Source organism: Ambystoma mexicanum, chromosome 3q (assembly GCF_040938575.1).
Source record: "Ambystoma mexicanum isolate Mex_15411 chromosome 3q, UKY_AmexF1_1, whole genome shotgun sequence".
Lineage (NCBI taxonomy): Eukaryota > Metazoa > Chordata > Amphibia > Caudata > Ambystomatidae > Ambystoma > Ambystoma mexicanum.
The window spans coordinates 672,217,746-672,239,087 of NC_090926.1; the positions used below are offsets into that span (position 1 = coordinate 672,217,746).

General features: G+C 43.3%; 1 protein-coding gene across 2 annotated transcripts in view; it reads right to left on the bottom strand.

Moving 5' to 3' along the window:
* LOC138582867 (cytochrome P450 2B19-like) overlaps positions 1-21,342 on the bottom strand; it is a 296,134-nt gene that overhangs the window by 59,538 nt on the left and 215,254 nt on the right. For both annotated transcript variants that reach the window (XM_069654557.1, XM_069654559.1), the window contains exon 7: positions 15,779-15,966. In XM_069654557.1, the coding sequence (XP_069510658.1) occupies positions 15,779-15,966 (188 nt within the window). The remainder of the gene's footprint in view (positions 1-15,778; positions 15,967-21,342) is intronic.

Consider the following 21,342-nt stretch of genomic DNA (forward strand, 5'->3'; position numbering starts at 1 on the left):
TTCAAAATGAGTAATCTGGGACCCAGCCGAGTCACGTAACAGGTTGCTTCTGGGCTCCAGAACATTTTGCCCTTAGCGAAGAACTTATGGGGGGTTTGGGGTGGGCAAGCTATTTCATTATAAAACAGCCCAAACCCCTAGCACCTCGTTTTGGTAGCACCAGGTAAGCGGTAATCCACTTTGTTTCCACCCCTCTGTGCATTATTTAGTTCAAGTCCCTACTGTGTAACATCCCTATTTATCCTCCCCTTATATGATTTTGCAACTTCCTACAGCATCACAATCTCAGTTGTGGCCCAAGCTCTGAGGTGCATGCGAGGTGGGGGAAGTGCTGCTTGGTGCATACTGACACTGAAATGTCATGAGTTTGAATGTTTAGCAACAACATTTGAGGTCTGTTTATGTTAAAATCATTTGTTTAAGCAGCACACATTTTCCATGCCCCCATAGAGACACAGGTAAAGGGGGTGGGGTAGCAATGATAATGCGAAATTCACTACATATGTTTGCGTCTACTCTTACAGGCCAAGGCTGCGAAACACTTCACTTGAAACATTGCCCTACCGACACTAATTGTGTGAACTTCGTCCACATCTACAGACCACCTTCTCTTACGCCTGACTTCAATGAGCAGCTCAATCTACTTAAAAGTCCCAACTCATCTACACTTGTCCTAGGCGATCTCAATCGCTGGCAGTCGATCCCAAGGATAAATAAGCGATAAACCTAGAGAAGGCTCTAATCGATCTTGATTTCCAAGTAAAAAACTCTGAAGCCACAATGGACAATGGTCACCAGCTAGACTGGATCAATGTGTACAATCTAACCACCAATAACTACACCACCACTCCGTGTATCTGGTCTGACCACAACAAAATATCCTTCACACTGACCTTGCCCATTCCTCTCGAGAAAACTCCCAATGAACCCAAGAAAACGATATTTAGAAATTTCAAGAAAATTGAAAGGGTACACAATATCCTAGCAGACATCAGCGAGGACAATACTTGTGAGAAAATCATATCTAAATATGAACAACATACCACATCTCTCATTGACCAAATAGCTCCTCTCCGCCCTAAACTAGTTAGACCTAATACAAACCATCAGAAATGGTGTACCTCAGATTTAGCGGCTCAAAAAATTGAAAAAAGACAGCTCAAAGCCAGATGGCTAAAAAAACAAAAAAAAACCAAATAAATTGACCATTAGCAACAAGGACAGCTGGAAGGAACGCGAGAGAGCCTACAAAAAGAACCGTGTAGAAGTTAAAAAGAATTACATTAACACACAAATTCAGAATGCCTCCAATGCCCCAGCCAAACTGTTCGAGATACTGAAATCGATCGACAAGCCCGAATCGTTGACTCTGGCTTTTGTTCCATCGCAAGTAGAATGTGAAAACACGCAAGCCGCATTCTGTAATAAGATCACTAAAGCAAGAGAAGTAATAGCGAGCGCCCAACTTAACAAAGCTAAATACCAACAACCACTCATGAAAAAGAAATTACAACGACAGACATGCTTAACACCCTGTCATCGAAACCTTCATCATGCGCAGAAAACATACTGCCTTCGAAAATCATTCTCGAAAATGCCGACATTTTTACACCTGTACTAACTAGAATGGTAAATACTTCTTTCCAGACCAAATGGTACCCAAGAATATAAAAAAGGTGCCCGTCTTTGGGACGAAATAAAGACTAAGATGGCCGGTGGGGGAGTGGGTGCTGGATGTGGGGTCGGCTTGGGCATGCATGCTCGGGATTTTTCCCAGGCCACGCAATCTAAAGCACATAAGCAAGATGAAGGACCTGGCTTACATCCTGGCCAAGCGTAGGATCGCAATGGGCTGGAAGGCGGCCCACAGACCCAGGGTGGAGACATGGTGGGCGGACCTCCAGAGATGGGCAGAAGCAGAATCAGTAGTATGGTTTGAAGCCGTTACTAGGGGGGGTTTGAAGCCGTTACCAGGGGGGGGTGAGGAGGAAGTGGGCCCCCTGATAGCCTGTCGACAATTAGTGACCTCTATGGTAAACCCCCACCAGGTTAACTATGAAACAGAAGACTCAGACGAGTCTACAAGCACTGCGATTCATGAAAACGCTCCTGTAGATGACACGGCTCACGTTTATGGGGTGGGTGGGGAGCGGATGGAAAATAACACTGTATAATGTGACGGTTTGATATTGATTATGTACGTCCCGAAAAGCTGTATTGTTTGTTGGTTTTGTTTAAAATAATAAAAATAAATAAAAAATAAAAAAAAAGGTGCCCTTCACCCCACTGGTCAAAAAGCCCAAACTAGACCAACGAGAATCAGGAAACTTGAGACCCATAACTAACAGTAATTTCATTCTAAAAGTTATGGACAAAGTCGCAACTGCTCATGTAGAGACCAATGAAATATTACCCCACCAACAATCAGGTTTCCGTGCTGCAGGTTTTAGACAACATCAATGCCTTTTTCACGAACTATGCGGACGACACTCAGCTAGTAGTGGAACTGAGCGGAGACCACGTAAAAGACAATAAAATGGTAAAGGAACTCTACAACATCATCGAACAATGGAGGACATAACTGGATGTGTTTGAATGGGAAAAAAACGAGTTGATGTTTTTTGGGTACAAACAAACCAGGGCTAAACTATCATCCAGCTAGGATTCCTTTATGATAAAAGAGTCCAACATCCAAGTAGTGACTAGCGTAAAAACCCTAGGCATGACTCTAGAAGCCTCCCTGAGCTCAGATGCTCAAGCCTCCTACGTCAGCAAACATTTCTCATACTAAAGACTGCTAAAAGCCATCAGACCTGTTCTGAGTGAATCAAACTGTGCTACCATTGCCAGAGCGACCATCCTGTCTAGACTGGACTATGGCAATGCCTTACTAATAGGGGCCAGTAAACAATGCCTGACAAAATTCCAGCATATTCAGAACCACGCTGTTCGGATAATTAAGCAGAAGGCTAAAACCGACCATATAAGTGAAGCACGAAAGGATCTACACCGGCTTAGCGTTGAACACCGTGTAATTTTTATATCTATGACACTTACACATAAGTGCCTATATGGTAAAGCTCTGGCGTACCTGAAGTCCAAGATCGTGGGCTACACCCCAAACCCGCACACTCAGATCTGATCACAATTACTCTTCATAGGAAAACAAATGGGTTAAGCAAAGCCTTTCCCAACCGGTCAGCTCAGCAATGGAATAAATTGCCATTGAACTTGAGAGCGGAATCCAACCTCCTCAGATTCCGAAAGCAATTAAAAACCTTCCTATTCAAATGAACCAGACATCCCTGAGCAGTACTTAACCTCTTCTGTGTCTTGGCATTCCAAGCGTCTCGTGATCTCTTCCTTTTAGTCAACATGTTATGTGTAGGTCAATGTCTTTATGTGGCGCCCCGATGCCTGCAGGCTTTCGGCACCTTACAAATAAATAAAATAAATTAAATTGGGCCTGAAACCACCAATGCCCCATGAACTTGTCACACCACAGGGGCACCACCACTGTGCAACACCAGATACGGAGTTAGATACTGGGATGTGAGAAGACGCATGATCTTAAATCCTGGGCGTCCCCTCCCCACATCCACAACATGCTATTGTTAAGTTAAGTGTACCCCCTGATCGCTACTGGTCTAACTCGCATTAAAGCCCATAAGATCCTATTTGAGCTCCAGAGGCAAACTGGTGCAATATGCACGTTTCAGGAGACCCATCACTCTCTCAAATACTTTGGCCATAGGTAGGCAGTTGTTTGCTGCCCTGGAGGATTCCAATGCCTCAGATACTTATTCAGTCTACACTTGCAGAAACCCTGAGATCCAACTGCAGGGGAAAAATGCAATCCTAGTGGACAACTATGCCCCAAATCGTGGAGGAAGCACCTTCGGTTGCAATGCAATCCTAGTGAACTATGCCCCAAATCATAGAGGAAGTACCTTCCATTGCAAATTCACCCACCATTTCAAAAGCATGGCACAATCAACTTTGATATGGGCAGAGGACTTCAACATGTTCATTACCCCTATACCAGGTAGAACCAATGTGGTGGGGGGTGAAACTAGACACAAAAAAGGCGTATGAAACACTCAAATATATAGCTGAAGAACTGGACCTAGTAGATGTCTGGAGAACACAACACAGGGGAACTAGGCAGCAATCATTCTGTAAGACTACCCGTGGATCCGACAGCCATATCGGCGTGTTGCTTGTTCCAATAAAGGGTAATTAGAACTCACAAGAAGGATAGCACATATATCGCACATATTTGTCAGAGTATGCCTCAGTCATAGTTCCATTTGACTATGGACACAAAATCACAGATAATTTGTGGTGTGTGAACTTAACTATTAGGGGATGTGATGGGTGCAACAGCTCTGTTTAAACATGGGCAGGTTAATGAAGGAAAACCTCTCCAATAATCTATGGGGATACACTGAAGGTTCGAGGACACAAGATCCTCCTACCTTAAACATGCTCAGGGGGGGGGTAATCTGGCCTGGCTAACACAAACACCAATGACAAAGGAAACTAAGAACAGTAAAGAGAGAGGATCAGACAAAAGTTTACTATAGACACGAGAAAACAAAACAAACCATCAAATTACATAGTTGAAAGTAACCCAATGTTCATTCACCTAACATACTATGAGCAAGGAAACAAAGTCAGGAAATTGTTAGTCCATCAACTAAGAAAAGAAACGAAATACCATGGACTGAAGATGCTGGCCGAAAACTCAGATCAAACAAACACGAACAATATCTCACATTTTTTTGCCAGATATTATAGGGATTTCTACTATGTAAATAAACGCTGTTTTGCCCATCCTCTACAGAATGTGGGAGAGAATTCCAGTGGAAAGTGGTGTCCAGATGTATTATCAATCCTTCTGTAATCAGCAAATGGAAGGAGCCACAGGCTGGGAATTAGTGGAGAGGCTATCAAGGGATTGGACCCCATGGGCGCACCCAAAACTACACACACACGAAGCCCCAAATCTCATCTGAACTTTATGAAATAATAATTGTTGTAATTATTGTACTATTTGATTGCATCCATCTCTGCACTTTTACACTTTAGTGCCTTATCTGTGAAAAGCACATCAAATAGGTGCCGTTTGAGAATGGCAACGCATAAAGCTGAAAGTGGTGCTTCTCCCGAATTAGTTCCCCCAAAAAAAGAAAACAAAAAAAAAGCCCATCTGTATTTTGGCGCCTCTTAAAGATGTTAATATCTTCGAAGAAAAGCACATTATTAAGCTTTACCCCTTTGATTACATTCAGTTTCCAAATGGAGGACGTACATTATCCCTATGATAAATATGATAAATATATCCGATGAACTGCGGCAGTGGCATACAATAAATATATTATTACAATGGGGCTGAAATCAGCCGGTCTTTAATTGGGATGTGGATGATCAAAAAATTGGTAACATTCTAGCCATGGAAAAAGTTACTTATGGTGTACGGTTTAGACAGATGGGAGGGGATTCCATCTATGGGTACAACAACTCACTGTCTTCAATACCCGTGTTTAAACCAGACCACTATAAATCTAAATTATTGTAATGAAGGACAGACCAAACACCTGAAACACAAGATCAGAAAGGTTACACACAAGATATACACCAAAGAAATAGATATTCCATGATTTGGGGGTGGGCTTGGAGACATGAGAAAACAAATGGGGATTGCGGGGGGAATGGAACCGACAGTAAGACAGAACTATGCTATGATATGGTTTTGTATGTGTTTCCGCACAACTTTGGTTCTCAAAATGGAAGCTGTAGAAAAAAGTTTTTAAAAAAAGGTAAAAGAAAAAAAGAAAAAACACCAACAGCCAAAAATGCGAAATTTGCCATTGGAAAAATAACTGTATAACCATATTGTCGATCAAGGAGAGCGGAGATTGTAGGGGTGTCCCCCGCTCTGCTTGCTGGACAATATGGTACTTAAGGAGTTGCGTGGTGTCCCCGACTTCCATTAAAAGGAGAGCGGGAGACAGTTTAAAAAAAATGTTTTAAAAAAAAGGACCCTGCAGCGGACAGTTCCGCCTCTCAATGGTGAGGCAGAACTCGCGTCACAGGGGGAGGGTTGCAATGAAGGAGTAAAGGTAAGATGGGAGTTGGCGGTAAGTATGGATGTATTGGGGTTAGGGTGGCGGAGGGAGGGGGGTTGTTATGTTTGTGACTATTTCATTTACGAAATGTTCATAATCGAAATAATCACATACATCCCTGCAACATTGGTTCTATACACTGGAAGAACAACATGGGGGAAGTTACTATGTAGGACTTATTAATCTGACAGATCATACTGTATGCAATTGTATCTACAAGGCTAAAGATATAGTCATGTGCACAAATATGTGAAATGGACAAATATCTGGAAATACGCTCATCTACAGACAATCTTTAATGATTCTCCATGATCTATATTGCATTGTACAACCAGTGGTATCAAAAAGTAAATGAACATGTTGATGCAAGCTGTATTTCTGCATGGTAAAAGGTAGGGTTTTTGGCATAGGAACTATGCAGCACGCCTGAAGTATATAAAAGTTGCCTTAATTGAAGTAGGTCATTACAGGTAAGTAGAAAGCAGGAAAAAGATAAGCGACTCTTAGTACTACCCAACTATGCATTTTCTCCCACTTTAGAAAATGTCACCTCTGGATCGCCCACATAAATACATTGGGCACATCGTACATTTAGATTCTGTCACGTAGTGTCATATTAAGCATCTCCTTTCCTATAATAATGAAACGAGGAATACAAGTTTAGCCAACTACTATTTCAACGCTAAAACGGAAGTATAACCATCTTCAGTATCCCCCAAATGAATTCTTAACATTCAGAAATCCACATAAGACTGTGGCCGCCAGCACAAATAAACAGTCCTAACATTCCTAAATCAATACCCACACATTCTCTCTCTTAGAACAATAATTATAAGAAACAGACTCACAAAAGATCACACTCATGACAAACGTCAACTGCAAGAGAGCAGATGTATTTAAGCTTGTAGACATGAGTTAATTCTGCCCATCTCTACCTGGAAAAACAGTTTTAGTAACAGAAGCCAATGCGCTTCATAGAAAGCATGTCAAGTAAACCAGGCCTGGAATACTTTCCTAACCATTGGAGAGAGCATAGGTACATCAACATAACACAAGGAATGCTGCAAACTGCAAAGTAACCATAATTATTGTTGTGCGAAACAGACAGTAACAGGACAAACAAATTAACTTGCTTGACGCTTGTATATCAAAAGCATGGTCTTTAGGCCCATTTGCTTAATCAAGAAACATTCACCCACTCGTAACCATGGATAACTCCAGTCCTCCACAAATGGAAGAATACAATATATAAAAAAATATTCCTCACTATCACACTGCACATAAAGGAACGTCCCACTTTATTAGTACGACATTGTACATTCAACGAATGAAAACCTTTGTAAAACCACTGATATTGCATAAAGACCAAACCCAGGTATGCGATTACATGGCGTAATTTATTTACAGTGAAAAATTGTACAAGAAAAAAAAATTATGGACAGGAAATGTACTGTCGGTTGAGGGATTTTGAGGAAAAATCCCATAACCCTGCTTCTATCCAGCTTTGTGCATGATGGACTGTTGCAAGAATTTGGTTATGTTCATTTAGGATTTTATTGACAAAAGACCATCACCTGTGTTGATATCAGCAAACTATTAAGAACCAGGAGGAAGATAGAGGTGTGGTATAGGGAAAGGAGGGGGGGGGAGGGGCCGTGGCAATCTGGTATTAACCACTTTGTTGATAAGTGACGTAGGTGGGCGGGCCAGTTTGCACACTAATAATGTGTCAAGCCTGCAGCCATGGCACTCACCAACAGGCTATGAGGTCTGGGTCCCCACAATGTTCAGAGTGACGCCAGGGAGCTAATACAGAGGATTTGTCACTGTAAACGAAACCCAAGGCCGATTCCCTTAAACAAACTGGTTCTGAAAAACGGATCTGTGCTGCTCCTTTTTACATGTTAGGCAGATGGCTCAGTGTAGTGTGACGAAACAAAGGGTATTTGTCCCTTCTCCCCACCGGGGAGCCACCCCTCAGAATCTAGGGATGTGAACCTGCTCTGCAAGACTCTCCCTAGGATTCTGGCCAAGCGGCATCTCTCTGGGAGAGACTCCCCTCTAGGAGACAAGGACTCCCTAAACCCACAGCATGGTGGCAAACATCGAACCATCTGCTACAAAGACTAATGTAAGACCTGCATATTTGTCTGAAGGTACTGCTAGAATCAACCAGCCCAGGGAAAGACAGGAGAATATATCTTTGAGAGAAGGCGCATACTTAACTACGAGTGAAGTAATATGGAGAAACAGGGAGTATCCTACGAAGGGGAAGCCCCCTTACATGAGTACGCCCTGGAGTGGCGGTCCCGAGATGCGTCGCAGGGCCTGAGAATTTTTAAGAGTTGCAGATTGCCGGAGTGAGACGCCAAAGACCTGGCCTACCAAACTATGGAGGAGCTGTTGTGAAACAGGAAAGCAGAGTCCTGTTTCCGGTGGTGGCGATGCCACATCCATATCGTGGTGGGCAGGACACTCAACTAAACATGCCAAGACCATCAGAGAAGGCAAGTTGGAGCATGAATGCTTCCTAATGGAAACCCCTGTAGATGGCAGAAGAGAAAAGGAGAACCGGAGACCAACGGAAACACAGAACTAGAAGGCAAATGGAAACGCAAGCAGCTTCCCAACGTCAACCTCTGTCTATGGCAGAAGGAAAGCTGAGAATGGGAGTGCAAAGAAAGTGAATAAGGAGAAAGTTAGTATTGAAGAGGATCACCCGAGCTAATGTCAGGTCCTGCAATGTTCCCTGACATACAGAGGTAACAGGGAGAACGGGAGAAGTGGGCCACCAGGTCAGCTGAACAAGAGTAGAGAAATTCGTCCCAGTAAAAGTTATGTAATATAAACCTGTGTAATTGGAACAGTGTAAAGCTAATGAAGAAGAGATTGAACAACCCTGTGTGGGAAGTCTATGAAGACTCAAAACCAAGAACAGATAAAGGAAGGAAGCAACTATATGATCACCAAGGTAAATAAAATGGGAGAATCTGTGGCATAATATCTTATAATAAAGAAAGACTGACAAGGCTATCAAGTGAGTAAGATCAATATAAAAAGACCCCAGAAAAGGAGAAATACCAAGTGGGAATAAACCACAGCCAAGCTAACCATTCTTGGATGAATAGATTAGGAGGTCTAAAACCTACAACGATAATGTGAGAAAGGATCACTAGGAAAGTTGTCAAAGATACAGCACTAAAGAAAGGACACCACCAAAGACTGTTATAGAAGAGCTACAAGAGTTATTCCAAGGGATAAAGAGGGATTACAGGAAATCATACTATACAAGCAACACAAAGAATAGGGACATTAATATAAAGAGACTGTCAGAAGATATTGGCACACCAGGAGAATCAGGCCAATCTCCTTGTTTTGTTTAAGTTAGTTATCTTAGTGGTAGGGTCAGGTACAACTAGATTCGGACTGAGGACTTTGGGACTTCCTGATGACAGCCAAGCACCTTTAGATAGGTAGTAATCGCTCTAGAAATAGGGACGGATAGGCCTTTTTCCTTTAATCTGTATAAAGGTGATTTAGAATGTCCTTTAAGAGGACAATGACTTCTTCTGACTGTGAGAAACCTGAAGGTGTCTCGCTTACTAGTCCCAAGGGGTCTGTCGTCCAGGTGGCCAGGACACGGCCATCACTATTGGATCCAGTTCCCGGGGGGTGGACCAGTGCAGGAGGGTCACCTGGATGAGGGGTCTTCGGGGAGTGGAAGTGGGATACCAACGGGTGAGACGTGGTACTCCCTTTCGTATAACACCTTTTCCCCATCCAACCTCATAGGATGCTCCGAAGTTCTACCCCCCCCTTTTCCAACACAAACACTTTCCTATACCGAGACAGACAACGGACCAACACCCGGGCCGTTTACATGACATGTCCCAACACAAGAGTCAGGCAGAGTCAGGCAATTAACCAGAACGATGCACACCTTACTGCACTTTCCCTTTCCCACAGGGCTAAAAGGTGGAGCACGAAAGCACACTTCGAGCAAGGCTGTATGCACGAGGAAGCAGCTATTCCAGACCGGCAGTTCAAGAGGAGGAGAAAGGCGGGGAGATTTGAAAGGATGACCAGGAGGGAAGTGCCCTTGCCCTCTTCAACCCAGACCCGCAAAGCCTCTGTGAAAGCAAACTTAAGACCCGGAGCAACAGCTGGCGAGTGGCGTATGATTATGATATGGAATTTATAATGCGCCTATACACAAGAGTTTCAAGGTGCGACGAAGCGAAGGAAGGGAACAAAGGCAGGACAGACAACAATCCTACTAGGCCAGGTATCATTCAAATCGCGCAAGTGCGTGGGAGGGGGGCCAAGGGACAGTGCAGCACATGGGAATATTTAACCATAAGTAACGGCCAGCAAGTGGCAAGTGCAAGGATAAGTGCAGACAACAGGTGACACAGCAGGTGTCAAGGGCTGATAGGGGACTGTGGGGATACAGAACAGTCCCCAAGTGCAGGGATTGCCAGGCGGGCAGTGCAGGTGTGTGACGCTGGCAGAGGACAGACCTGGGCCCGAGATCAGAGGGTGTCCAGGAAGCCAGTGCAGTTCCAGTTACAGCCAGGAGGTCAGCAGAGGAGAGGAGGTGAAAAAGCAGAAGCAAAGAGAAAGGTTTTGAGGTGCTTCTAGAACCGGATATGCTACTCCTCGAAGTTAAAGGGAGGCAGTGAGGCTGTGCCAGAGGGAGGCACCAACCAAAGAAAGAGATCTACCCCAACTCGTTGCTTGGAGAAGCGACTGACCCTGAGGGAGTTGGAGGCGGATGAGCGAAGAGCTCGAGAAGGAAGATATTTTGGAAGAGAGAGTTGAAGGTATTGAGGCCCCAGGCACCAGAAGGCCTTGTGGACGATGCAGAGGGTTTTGAACTTAATACTCGCAGCCACTGGGAGACAGATTTCAGTCCTGGAGAGATACGATCCCTGGGCTTGAGGCCAAGGACAAGTCTCGCAGTCCTGTTCTGGATGAGTTGCAGAGGGCGGAGAGTAGAAGCAGGCAGATTTAGAAAGAGGCTGTTGCAATAGTCTAGCCTAGAGAGAACCACAGCTCTGGAGACAGTGAGCTTCTGGGGGAAGGAGAGGAAATGAAGAATACCTCTGAGGAGGTGCAGTTGGTAGTGGGACTTCTTAGAGATGTCAGAGATGTGTGGAGAGAAAGAGTGTGGAGTACGTGGAACCCTCCCGCACTGATTGCCAGGGCGGGGAGAAACGGTTCTCATTGCAGTACTGTTCTGGACTCCAGCGACAAAAGGAAACTCCAACAAGTTCAAACCAGGTGGTGAGTCAGAAGCAAGTGATAGCGAACCAGACTGTGTGGAGCCCCAAGTTGCAGTGGCAACATTGTATATGCAGAAATAAGATAATGGACAAAGTTCTTTTGTGAATAAAGTTGGAAACAAGTTGGCCCGGCGCCACGTGGGTGCTCATTTGAAGGACTCTATATGGTATTCATCACCTGAAAGAAATGGAAGGTATTGAACTGAGAACTGTTTTTGTAACAAAACTACAAAGACCAAAGGGCCTTAAAGGGAGGCCGTGTGTAGTGTCAAAGTGGTCATACGAGGGCCAAGTAAAATCCCTCATACAGTCGAAAGTCTTTGACACATGTTGAACACCAAGGGAGTTGTGATAGTTGGCAAACGTGAACCCGAATGAGGGATGCCTACGAACTAGGGTGACCAGTAACACCCCGAGAAGGCCTGACTGGGGTCTAGAGAGAAAACCTGACTGGGGCTTCAGAAAAAGCTTGACTGGGTGCTGAGACCCAGACTTAGGAAAGAAGAGAACCTGAGGGGTCTAGTGAAACTGTGGCAAGTGTGAACCCGACAGAGGGATGCCGAAAGAAAGCTCTGGGAATGGAACCCCGCTTTTCTGATGAGTTGCTAGAATCATGAACTGTGTTAGAAAGGCTATGTGAACCCGACTGAGGGATGCCTGTGGATCAGGGTGAACCATGATACACCCTGTGAACATTGTGACAACAAATGTCAACCCGGCTGAGGAATGTCCACAATAAAGGATTGTGTAAACAGGAAACAAAAATTACAATTGCATAGGTCCAAGTTAAACTTTGCTCAGAAAATACTCCTACTCCTTGTCACCCTCTGCATATATAAAGGAAAGAATCACTTTTTCCTACTCTGTTTGTGAAACCAATATAGTTTATATATATATATATATATATATATATATATATATATATATATATATATATAGAGAGAGAGAGAGAGAGTTGTGTAAATCAACATAAAATGAACATTTAAGAGATATGACATCAAACGGTGCTTAACCGAACATACAGACACAAATATTTACAACACACGGAGCCAAACATTTTTTGGCACAACTGCCAATTTGTGTGTGTAAGACAAACTTGATCAATCGTGGTTTGTCAAAGAATTCACATATTGTAGTATACTCATAAATCATTCAACATTGTAACATCACATAGAAAAGTTAAAGACAAAAGTGCTTTTTGTATTAAGCAGTGTCAATGCACTGTGATTGGGGGTAGTGCGTCTAAACCGAGGTGTTTCTGCGGTTTAGGTGGGCTTGATGTGCCTCATAGTGTACACGGCCTTCATCAGGACGAGAAGCTGTATAGTATGATGTCTGTGCTATGGGTAAAATAATTCCACAGGCACTGTTATGGCGATCCGCTAGCCTCGGAGACAGATCTCTATGTAATCCTCTCAGTGGAGGTCAATGTCTATATATTGAAAAACTCTGAAACAGGCTGACAATATATAGACATTGACCTCCACTGAGAGGATTACATAGAGATCTGTCTCCGAGGCTAGCGGATCGCCATAACAGTGCCTGTGGAATTATTTTACCCATAGCACAGACATCATACTATACAGCTTCTCGTCCTGATGAAGGCCGTGTACACTATGAGGCACATCAAGCCCACCTAAACGGCAGAAACACCTCGGTTTAGACGCACTACCCCCAATCACAGTGCATTGACACTGCTTAATACAAAAAGCACTTTTGTCTTTAACTTTTCTATGTGAAGTTACAATGTTGAATGATTTATGAGTATACTACAATATGTGAATTCTTTGACAAACCACGATTGATCAAGTTTGTTTTACACACACAAATTGGCAGTTGTGCCAAAAAATGTTTGGCTCGGTGTGTTGTAAATATTTTTGTCTGTATGTTCGGTTAAGCACTGTTTGATGTCATCTCTTAAAGGTTCATTTTATGTTGATTTACACAACTCTAGATATATAAAAAACGAGATTGGTTTCACAGAGTACGAAAAAGTGATTCTTTTCTTTATATATGCAGAGGGTGACAAGGAGTAGGAGTCTTTTCTGAGCAAAGTTTAACTTGGTCCAATTCAACTGTAATTTTTGTTTCCTAAACAACCCTCCTGGGTAGAATAGGCTCCCAACCAGGAGCCCAATTGTTGAACCCGATTGTGTAAACAGACATTGAGATTCTTGAATATTGCAAGTTCCTGAGATTGTGAGTGAAAGGCTGGAGTGAACCCGACTGAGGGAGACCAAAGTTGCAAGACAGATCGGACCCAGCTGAGGGGGATCCAACGGTGAAGAAAAGTCACCCAACGTGAAGATTATTGAAAAGGAACTTTTGTTTTTGTTCATTATTTATGGTTCAGCAGGCCTTCAAAGGCAAGAGACTTTACCCCAGAAGGTCCTGGCATTGTTGAAAGGACCTGTAACTATGTGCTGGCGAGGCCCGCAAGTGTGCTGTGCTGAAAGGTCCTCACTTGTCCCGTGCTAAAAACGTGGGGAAGGGAGACCCGGTTAGAACATCCTGACTCATCATTTGGGACCACTTCTTTCTTTTCTTGTGAACATTATCCAACACACTCTTTGAAATTAGCTGGAATGATTGGCAATAGGTTTTTTTAGTATAGGCCCTTTTATTTGACAAGACACCACTAGGCCTGCCTTATTAAGATTTGATGATTGTAGCTTTAGCCCATCTTAGATTTAGGTTTAGATTAGGCGTTTTTCCAACCCATTTATAGTGTTTAATAAACACCCTTGAACTGTGATAGTGTCTGTCTTTACTATTGCCACCATGAGTTCCTTACATGACCCACCACAGTAGGGAGAATCAAAGAACAATGGACATAGTTTCAAGTTTAAGTGAGAGGCATCAGAAAAATGCATCATTTTAGTTATGATTTCAACCTCTTTCTTGGTACCACGACAAGGAAGAACCTGTGGGGATGCAGTTAATTGCCTGCTCACCTGAGAGATAGCGCGGGACTCATTGGGCCTTTGGTAAAAATCCAGTCTTTGGGTGGAATGCCAATTCAAATGAAAACAGAAGGTGCAGAATGCACACATTTAAAATAGAATATAATTTCTAAAAGTGAAAAGATGCCCAAATGTTTCAAATGCATCATCCTGTTAACCAGGGATCACAGACGGTTACAGAAATTTTAAAATGATATATGGCACACTCATGCAGTTTTCCTACTATACATCACATGAAGGAAATTAGCCACCACTTGTTCGGAGTCTTTTTTTGTAATGTTTTATTTCTCCAACAACTATCAGATTATTATACAAATCTTAATAATGTATTATAGTGTAAATTGAAAAGCAGTGATTCCTTCTTGTTGGTTGTAATACAATTGGCGTTTAATTCAGACTGGTATTGTGCTTACTTAAAGTTGACCTCAATTTCAACTCAGAGCTCACAAGCCCTCCCACCATTGGGAGTCCGTCAGGGGATAGTCTTCTAAACACAAAGTGACATACGAGAAAATAGAATTTGTGGAGTACCGGCTGAGCACAATGGAGAGACAGAAACAACATAAAGGCAGGATAATAGCCTTGAAAAACTAAAATGACCATTTGTTGTGCAAGTCAACCGGCTCAACGATGTTGAAATCTGGCAACATGAAACTGCAATGATATGTAGACTTTTGTAAAATCACAAAAGAGTTAGAGTGCCTTTGCCCGCTATCCACCCCAATCAGTAAGCCATATCTTGGTATCAATTTATCAACACTACAATGTTGCATCGCATACAGAGGGAATGGTAGGTAGCACAAGACGTCTGCTTGGGTAGGACGGAATCCACTCTTTTAAAGTTCCCTCACTCGAGTCCTCTTTTCTGCAATGGGTATGTGTGTTGCTCTATATTTTGCTCAACTGCTCCTTTGTAACCTACATACTTTTTTTTATACAGTACAAAGTCCAAGTTTAGTAATCACACTAATATGAATCACTGTAAATATGGTCTTTTAAGTCTTGCCTGTCTGTTTATTACTGAGGGCTGCAGTTGTGGCAAGTCAGCATCCTGGGAACTAGAATAGGTCATCATGTTACCCAAGGGTGGCTCCATTGTCGGATTCAGGCAGCAGCTTTGCATGACATCTCTTAATCTACCGCTATCCAAATCCACCTCTATCCAATCAACAGTCTCACCTAATTCAAAATGTCATGGTTGTCCCTTTGTTATAGAGAGTCCCTTAATCAATTTGAGACAACAAAAAAAAACTGCAGCAGTAGAACAAAGCTTCTCATTTGCATCCATGCGTCTGGTAAAAGTGGTTCCTATGCTACCATCCCTACATTGAGTACCGAGTACAGCATTGCAGTTTTCCTGTTGGTTATTTAGCCTAGCAGCCTGGATTACTTTTCTTACCTTGGGGATGATGTACCCTTTGAATTTGATATCATGAAGTGCTTCGTGAGGAAGGCCGTTTGGAATGATGCTGCCAAATCTCTGGACTTCACTGAGGAAGGCCTCAGTGTAGGGCATCTGGAGACGATCCTCCATGGAGGGACATCGCTGGGATCCTAAGACTTCATCTATTTCTTTCTGCATTTTTTCTGTAAAAAAAAAAGAAAAACGAAAATGGAGGTATATTGTTGCGGTCAAAAGCTTAAGGAAATGTATCATGCTGGTTGGTAATATTGGGTCATGCATTCTACTCTCATCCCTTCAAGTACAATCATCTATCTGATGGGAGGTCACCAAACAAACATTTAACCATAGCCCTTGCTTGGTGTCTCAAGTAAATCTTCTCTTTATGCGTTTATATAAGGATCTTAAAGTTGTTCCAGTAATTTCTGTTTTGGCAGAGCGATTATACAGGACCATTCCTGTAGAGAGAAATTGGAGTATTTTCTATGCATCAAAGGGTTCTGTCTTTATTTAGCGTTTTTTCTCTCATTGCTTTTCAGGTGCAGATCTTTATAGCGAATGCACATCCTGCCCATATGTTCATGTGGGGCTCCTGCACTATGCTGTGGCTTTACTGGGAAGGGGCATTTCCCCCTTACCCCATCCCTCCTCCACCATCTGTTGAAGGAGGGGTCCACCCCATTAAACCGATTATCGCCTCTACCCCTCCCCATTGTTTGTTGTTGCATCTCCCTCTCAAACCTCCTCCAGTGCCTCGCATTACCCTTTTCCTTCTGCCTTCCAGCCCCTCCCAGTCCCTTCCCTTCCCTTCTCTTCTCTTCCCTGACCCCGCTGAGGTAGCCTCAGGAACGTATCCTCAGCAGAGTAGCTTTATACTGAAAGCTAACCTAACCTGGAAGTGTCTTAAAGGTCACCCACTTATCCCTATCGAACTGGCTTTTTGGGGTGGAGGAATCCTTCATGCAGATCTTTTGGGGCACTGGTACTTACGTTGCAAGCTGAAAGTGTTGTTCCCAGTTTCTCAGTGCTGTGAGATGGCCTAAATTTGGCACAAGGTGCCATTCAAGCAACAACTGTGTCAGACCTGTATGGCATCCATCATGTAACACACGCAGCCTTCTGTATGAGCTGTGAAGCTACACTCTCAGACAATATATTGTCAGAATATCAGACTAGTTCCCCTTCTTTGAGTGGCAGGCTTGCGTCATATCCCAGAATGTGTCCACAGAATCATAGCAGCCCACCTTACTCTTTTATTCTCAACCTACATTGACCTTAAACACTGTGTGACAAATCTGCGGATGTTGTTCCTTCTTTCCTAGGGGGGAGACATTTCCCATGGGGCCAGGGCTGGGCGTTCACAGTACAATAGTCACCCTGGGGTGGTGCAGGGGAGGATCACATGGAAGAGGAAGCCCCTTATGGGATTAGGGACGACCATCCCCTGTGAACACGGTACACTTCCTATTAGTTAGACCCTCCCTCTTCGCCCTTGCCTAACTCCCCTTCCCTCTGCAACTGGTGCAAATATCTTTTACTGTAAAGGCAGCCAACCAAGAATATTAGATCTGACTGAAGCACCAGACAACATAATGTGCTTTCCATATAGTTCCAATGCAAGTACTGTGAAGATGGCCAGGAGATGAAGATCACCCCAGAGAAGCGGAGTGAACGCTTTAGTCTTTCACAGCATTTCAATGGTTAAAGGCAATACAAAACGGCAATACAAAATAGTGGTCGGAAAGCAAGATGGGGAGAGCCATCCCCTGGAGGAAGAAACCCAGGAGACATCAACCTCATTAGCATGGAATCGCAGGACGAGACGCTTTGCACAGAGGCTAATGGGAGCACAAAGGTAGTTCAGGATGGAGAGCTACCTTGACCGCTGCCGAAGAAACCCTCTTGACATTCAACAGACCGGTGAGCTGCTGGAAGCAAGAACCGCAGCCCTAGAAGGAACCATCACTGACTAGCAGAGATAACTGAACACAGCTGGAGATGGAAAGCACAGTCTGAGAACGAAGGAGTAACCAGAACAGCCTCTGCGGACCCAAGGGAGCACCCAAACACTACCGGAGCCTCACTGTGGAGCACCCCCCCTCAGATGATGCAAACCACACAAACAGGTAAGCAGGCAGACGAGAGGTGCTAGAGGTCTGGGAGGAATCGGGGAAGAACTACAGATTGCAAGACGAGAGCGACTGGGTCCCGGGAATAACAGAGAGAAAGGAACAAGTATACGCTTGGCAGGAGAGTAAACCAAACAGGCCAGAAACATGATTGCTAGTCTGGGTTCTGCACCCATATGAGATCCCGAGAAGAAGAGGGTCTGGGACCGTGAGAGAAACAGACAGTTCAGAAGGACATACATGCTTGGCGAGAGTTAACCAAGCTATTGTGAAACCGCATTGTGAGTGTGGGACCTGCACCCATATGAGAGCCAGAGAATAAGAGGGCCTGGGACTCAGAGCAAAAGAGAAAGAAGCAACCATATGCTGGGCATGAGAGTACACCAAGCTGGTATAATTCATCCTTGCAAGTCTGAAGGTCTAAAAGTAAACCAAACTGCTTTCAAGAAAGTACAGGGTCTGGGACCCAAGAAGAGGAAGAGTAGTTTAACAGTGACTATCCATTATAATTTCCTGGGATATGTTTGGCAGCAGAGTAAACCAGACAAACCTGTGAACAAAGGGTTGTTCACCGGAAAGTGGAAAACTTCTGTTGGGTATCTAAAGTAAAGGAAACTACATAAGGAGGAGACTAGACCCTATCTTACCAAGTAGGACAAGAAGAAATCCAGGGGAAAGGAGCTAATTCATAATCATTGGAATTCTACATTGTGGAAAAGGAACATTTGTTTTGCTTGTCAACCCGAACCATTGGAAACTTTCTGTTGATAAGAACTGTCTAGTGTTAGGGTCAGAAGCAGGGTTTTTGGACAAGACAGTGATGGTCTATTTATTTGATATCAGGACATTTTCATTAGATTTCTTTGAGGCAAGGAAACCCTTTTAGCTTTGGGGATAGAGAGGTCATTTTTCCAACCCTTTTATTGGTTAATAAAAAGTTAATAACCAAAAGCTATGTCACCTTTGTGTCTGAGCCTTACTTCTGCACCCTTACAACAGTTCTGCACCCTTACAACAGTCTATTCTAAACTGGGCCAAATCTCGCTTCTCGGCTTGGCAGTCTCCAATTACTATTATGGTGTTTGCCCCGTGGAAAAACGTAAAAAGGTAATCCTGAGGGAATAAAGCCACCATGATATAACTAGGCAGCTGTAGCACATCTCAAGGCCATCATGCAGTAAAACACCACGTTATATTAACTACCAATCGCTTCTCCAAGTGCTTCACGTGGCAAATAACCCTATGGCAAACATTCTTGCAACAGACCTTGTTTCTGCAATCCAGATCTTTGATACACTAATGGATGCATGCAAGCTCTGTCATAATACTCCTTTTCCTTCTCAACATCATTGCATCCCCGAAGTCTGCGGCCTTTCCCCTGTTTTCCCATATTATCTTCTCAACACGCATTTTCCTCTACAGGCTAAGGTCTGGATATCCCGAGCAGGATCACAATACAACAAACGCCCTGAGACTACTATGATAGTGATTTGGCACAGTGTAAAGGTCTTGTAACATTACTAAACATAATAACCACTCCATTCACTCAATCAATAGCTTTATTTCAGGTGAACACCCATAAACGTACAAAAAAATAATATCACAAGTTAGTAAATCACTCAAAGATAAAACGATTTCAAATGATAAAATATGAAACAGCAAATATGATTCCATAATATTCATATTTCAGACTTACAATTCATATTTTCAGGCATTTTGAGCTCCAGAACCAATCATTACTAATAGAACGAGCCACTACAAACACACCTATTGGATGCATTGATGTCTTACACAACACAACGGCTTCAACATTTATTCTTATACAGTACCTATTAAATATTGCTACCAGCCATTCATTTCCAATCTCTGTTTCGGGAACACACAGAACATGATTTTCAGACTCCATAACTGTTGGGCAAAAAGGTTAACATCTGCCAGAATTCAGACAGCATACCTGTGAAGTGTGCCACTGCAAACATATTCAGTCTGAATTTGAGATAGAGCTATTTGTCTAGGAGGAAGCATTTCATCTCAATATGGTTCAGCTGAAAATGAGACCTCATGCCAGATAACCAGCAAATCTGTTTAGTTTTTTAGATCTTTCCAATTACATTTCCAATTGGAAAAACACTAGTCTATACTTGATCTCTTGGCATTGAAATCAAAACACCTGGACTCTTGCGATAGGTCAGATAGCCCATAGATTCTAAAATATATTTTTCATGACTGTACCATCTCCATTATCTGCTACCTCGTGAGAGGATAGCATCCCATGATATTCCTTACACAATCTAGGCTCTTTAGAAGTATGCGTAAGTAGTCAGAGAAAAACAGGTTTAAAAGCAATTTCATAATTAAATGGTTTACATCCAAGTTCTAAAAACAATGCAACTGAGGTGTGGGGGGAGACAACATTTTACTTTATGAATCTTTCCTCTACCTTGGAAAGATTGTCCAGTGCGCTGAAAACCCCATATTTCACTGCCCTACAAGGTAGATTAAACAGCCTGCGACTTCATAGTCACAGAAATGAGGGAAAAAAGATACCAACAAAAAACACAAGTGCAATCAGAAAAATCACAATTTATATGGGAAGGTAGCTGCATGGCCATACAATCCAAAAAGTTTCTCTAATATTCGGACCCACTAACGTGATCAAGAAAGATGGCTCCAAATCCTTGAAACCTTTCAGAATGAAGGACCTAATACAACCATGAAGCCTGTGTTAAAGTCCCATGTTGGGGGATTTGTGATGCGACTGGGGTGACCCTGGGTGCTGGGTGACACCACACGCTCCATGATGCAGGTTCAGGAGGAGGTACATGGATGATCCCACCCCAGGCTTTACAGTCCATCACCAGACTCAGAGCTACCATGGGACAGAATGGCAAACGGCCCCAAATCTGCCACACCCAGATGCCCTCAATTGGGCCAGGATTGAGGGCATCTGGATCCAAATTGATTAAGAGCCTGGTATGGAACGAGCACATTGGACAGAAAATGGAATCCATGTAGAAAGAAAGCAGGAAGAGGATTCCAGAGGCTTCAGCAGACTCCTAGAGGCAAGGAACCCCCACTTGAACCTTCACCTCCACACAAAAATGTAGAGGGTACGCAAAATCTTGCAGTCAATCTCCCTCAAACTAGCTGTGGAGAAATAGTATAATTTGGAAAAGCCCTGCGAGGGCAGGTTCCTAGTGAGAATGAGAAATGCCTTTCTAGAACATGTAAAGCTTTCCAAGGTCTTGCCTGTGAATTCATGGTCACAATTCCTCACAGACAGACCTATGAATCTGAATTGTTTTCTCCAAAGAAAGCAACTTATGAAGTTCACCGATTGCACAGGCACCCACAAAACAGAACCTCTGGAGTTTCTGGAAGCCAGTATAGAGCGTACAAACAGCACTCCTCGCACTGTATATACATTAATTA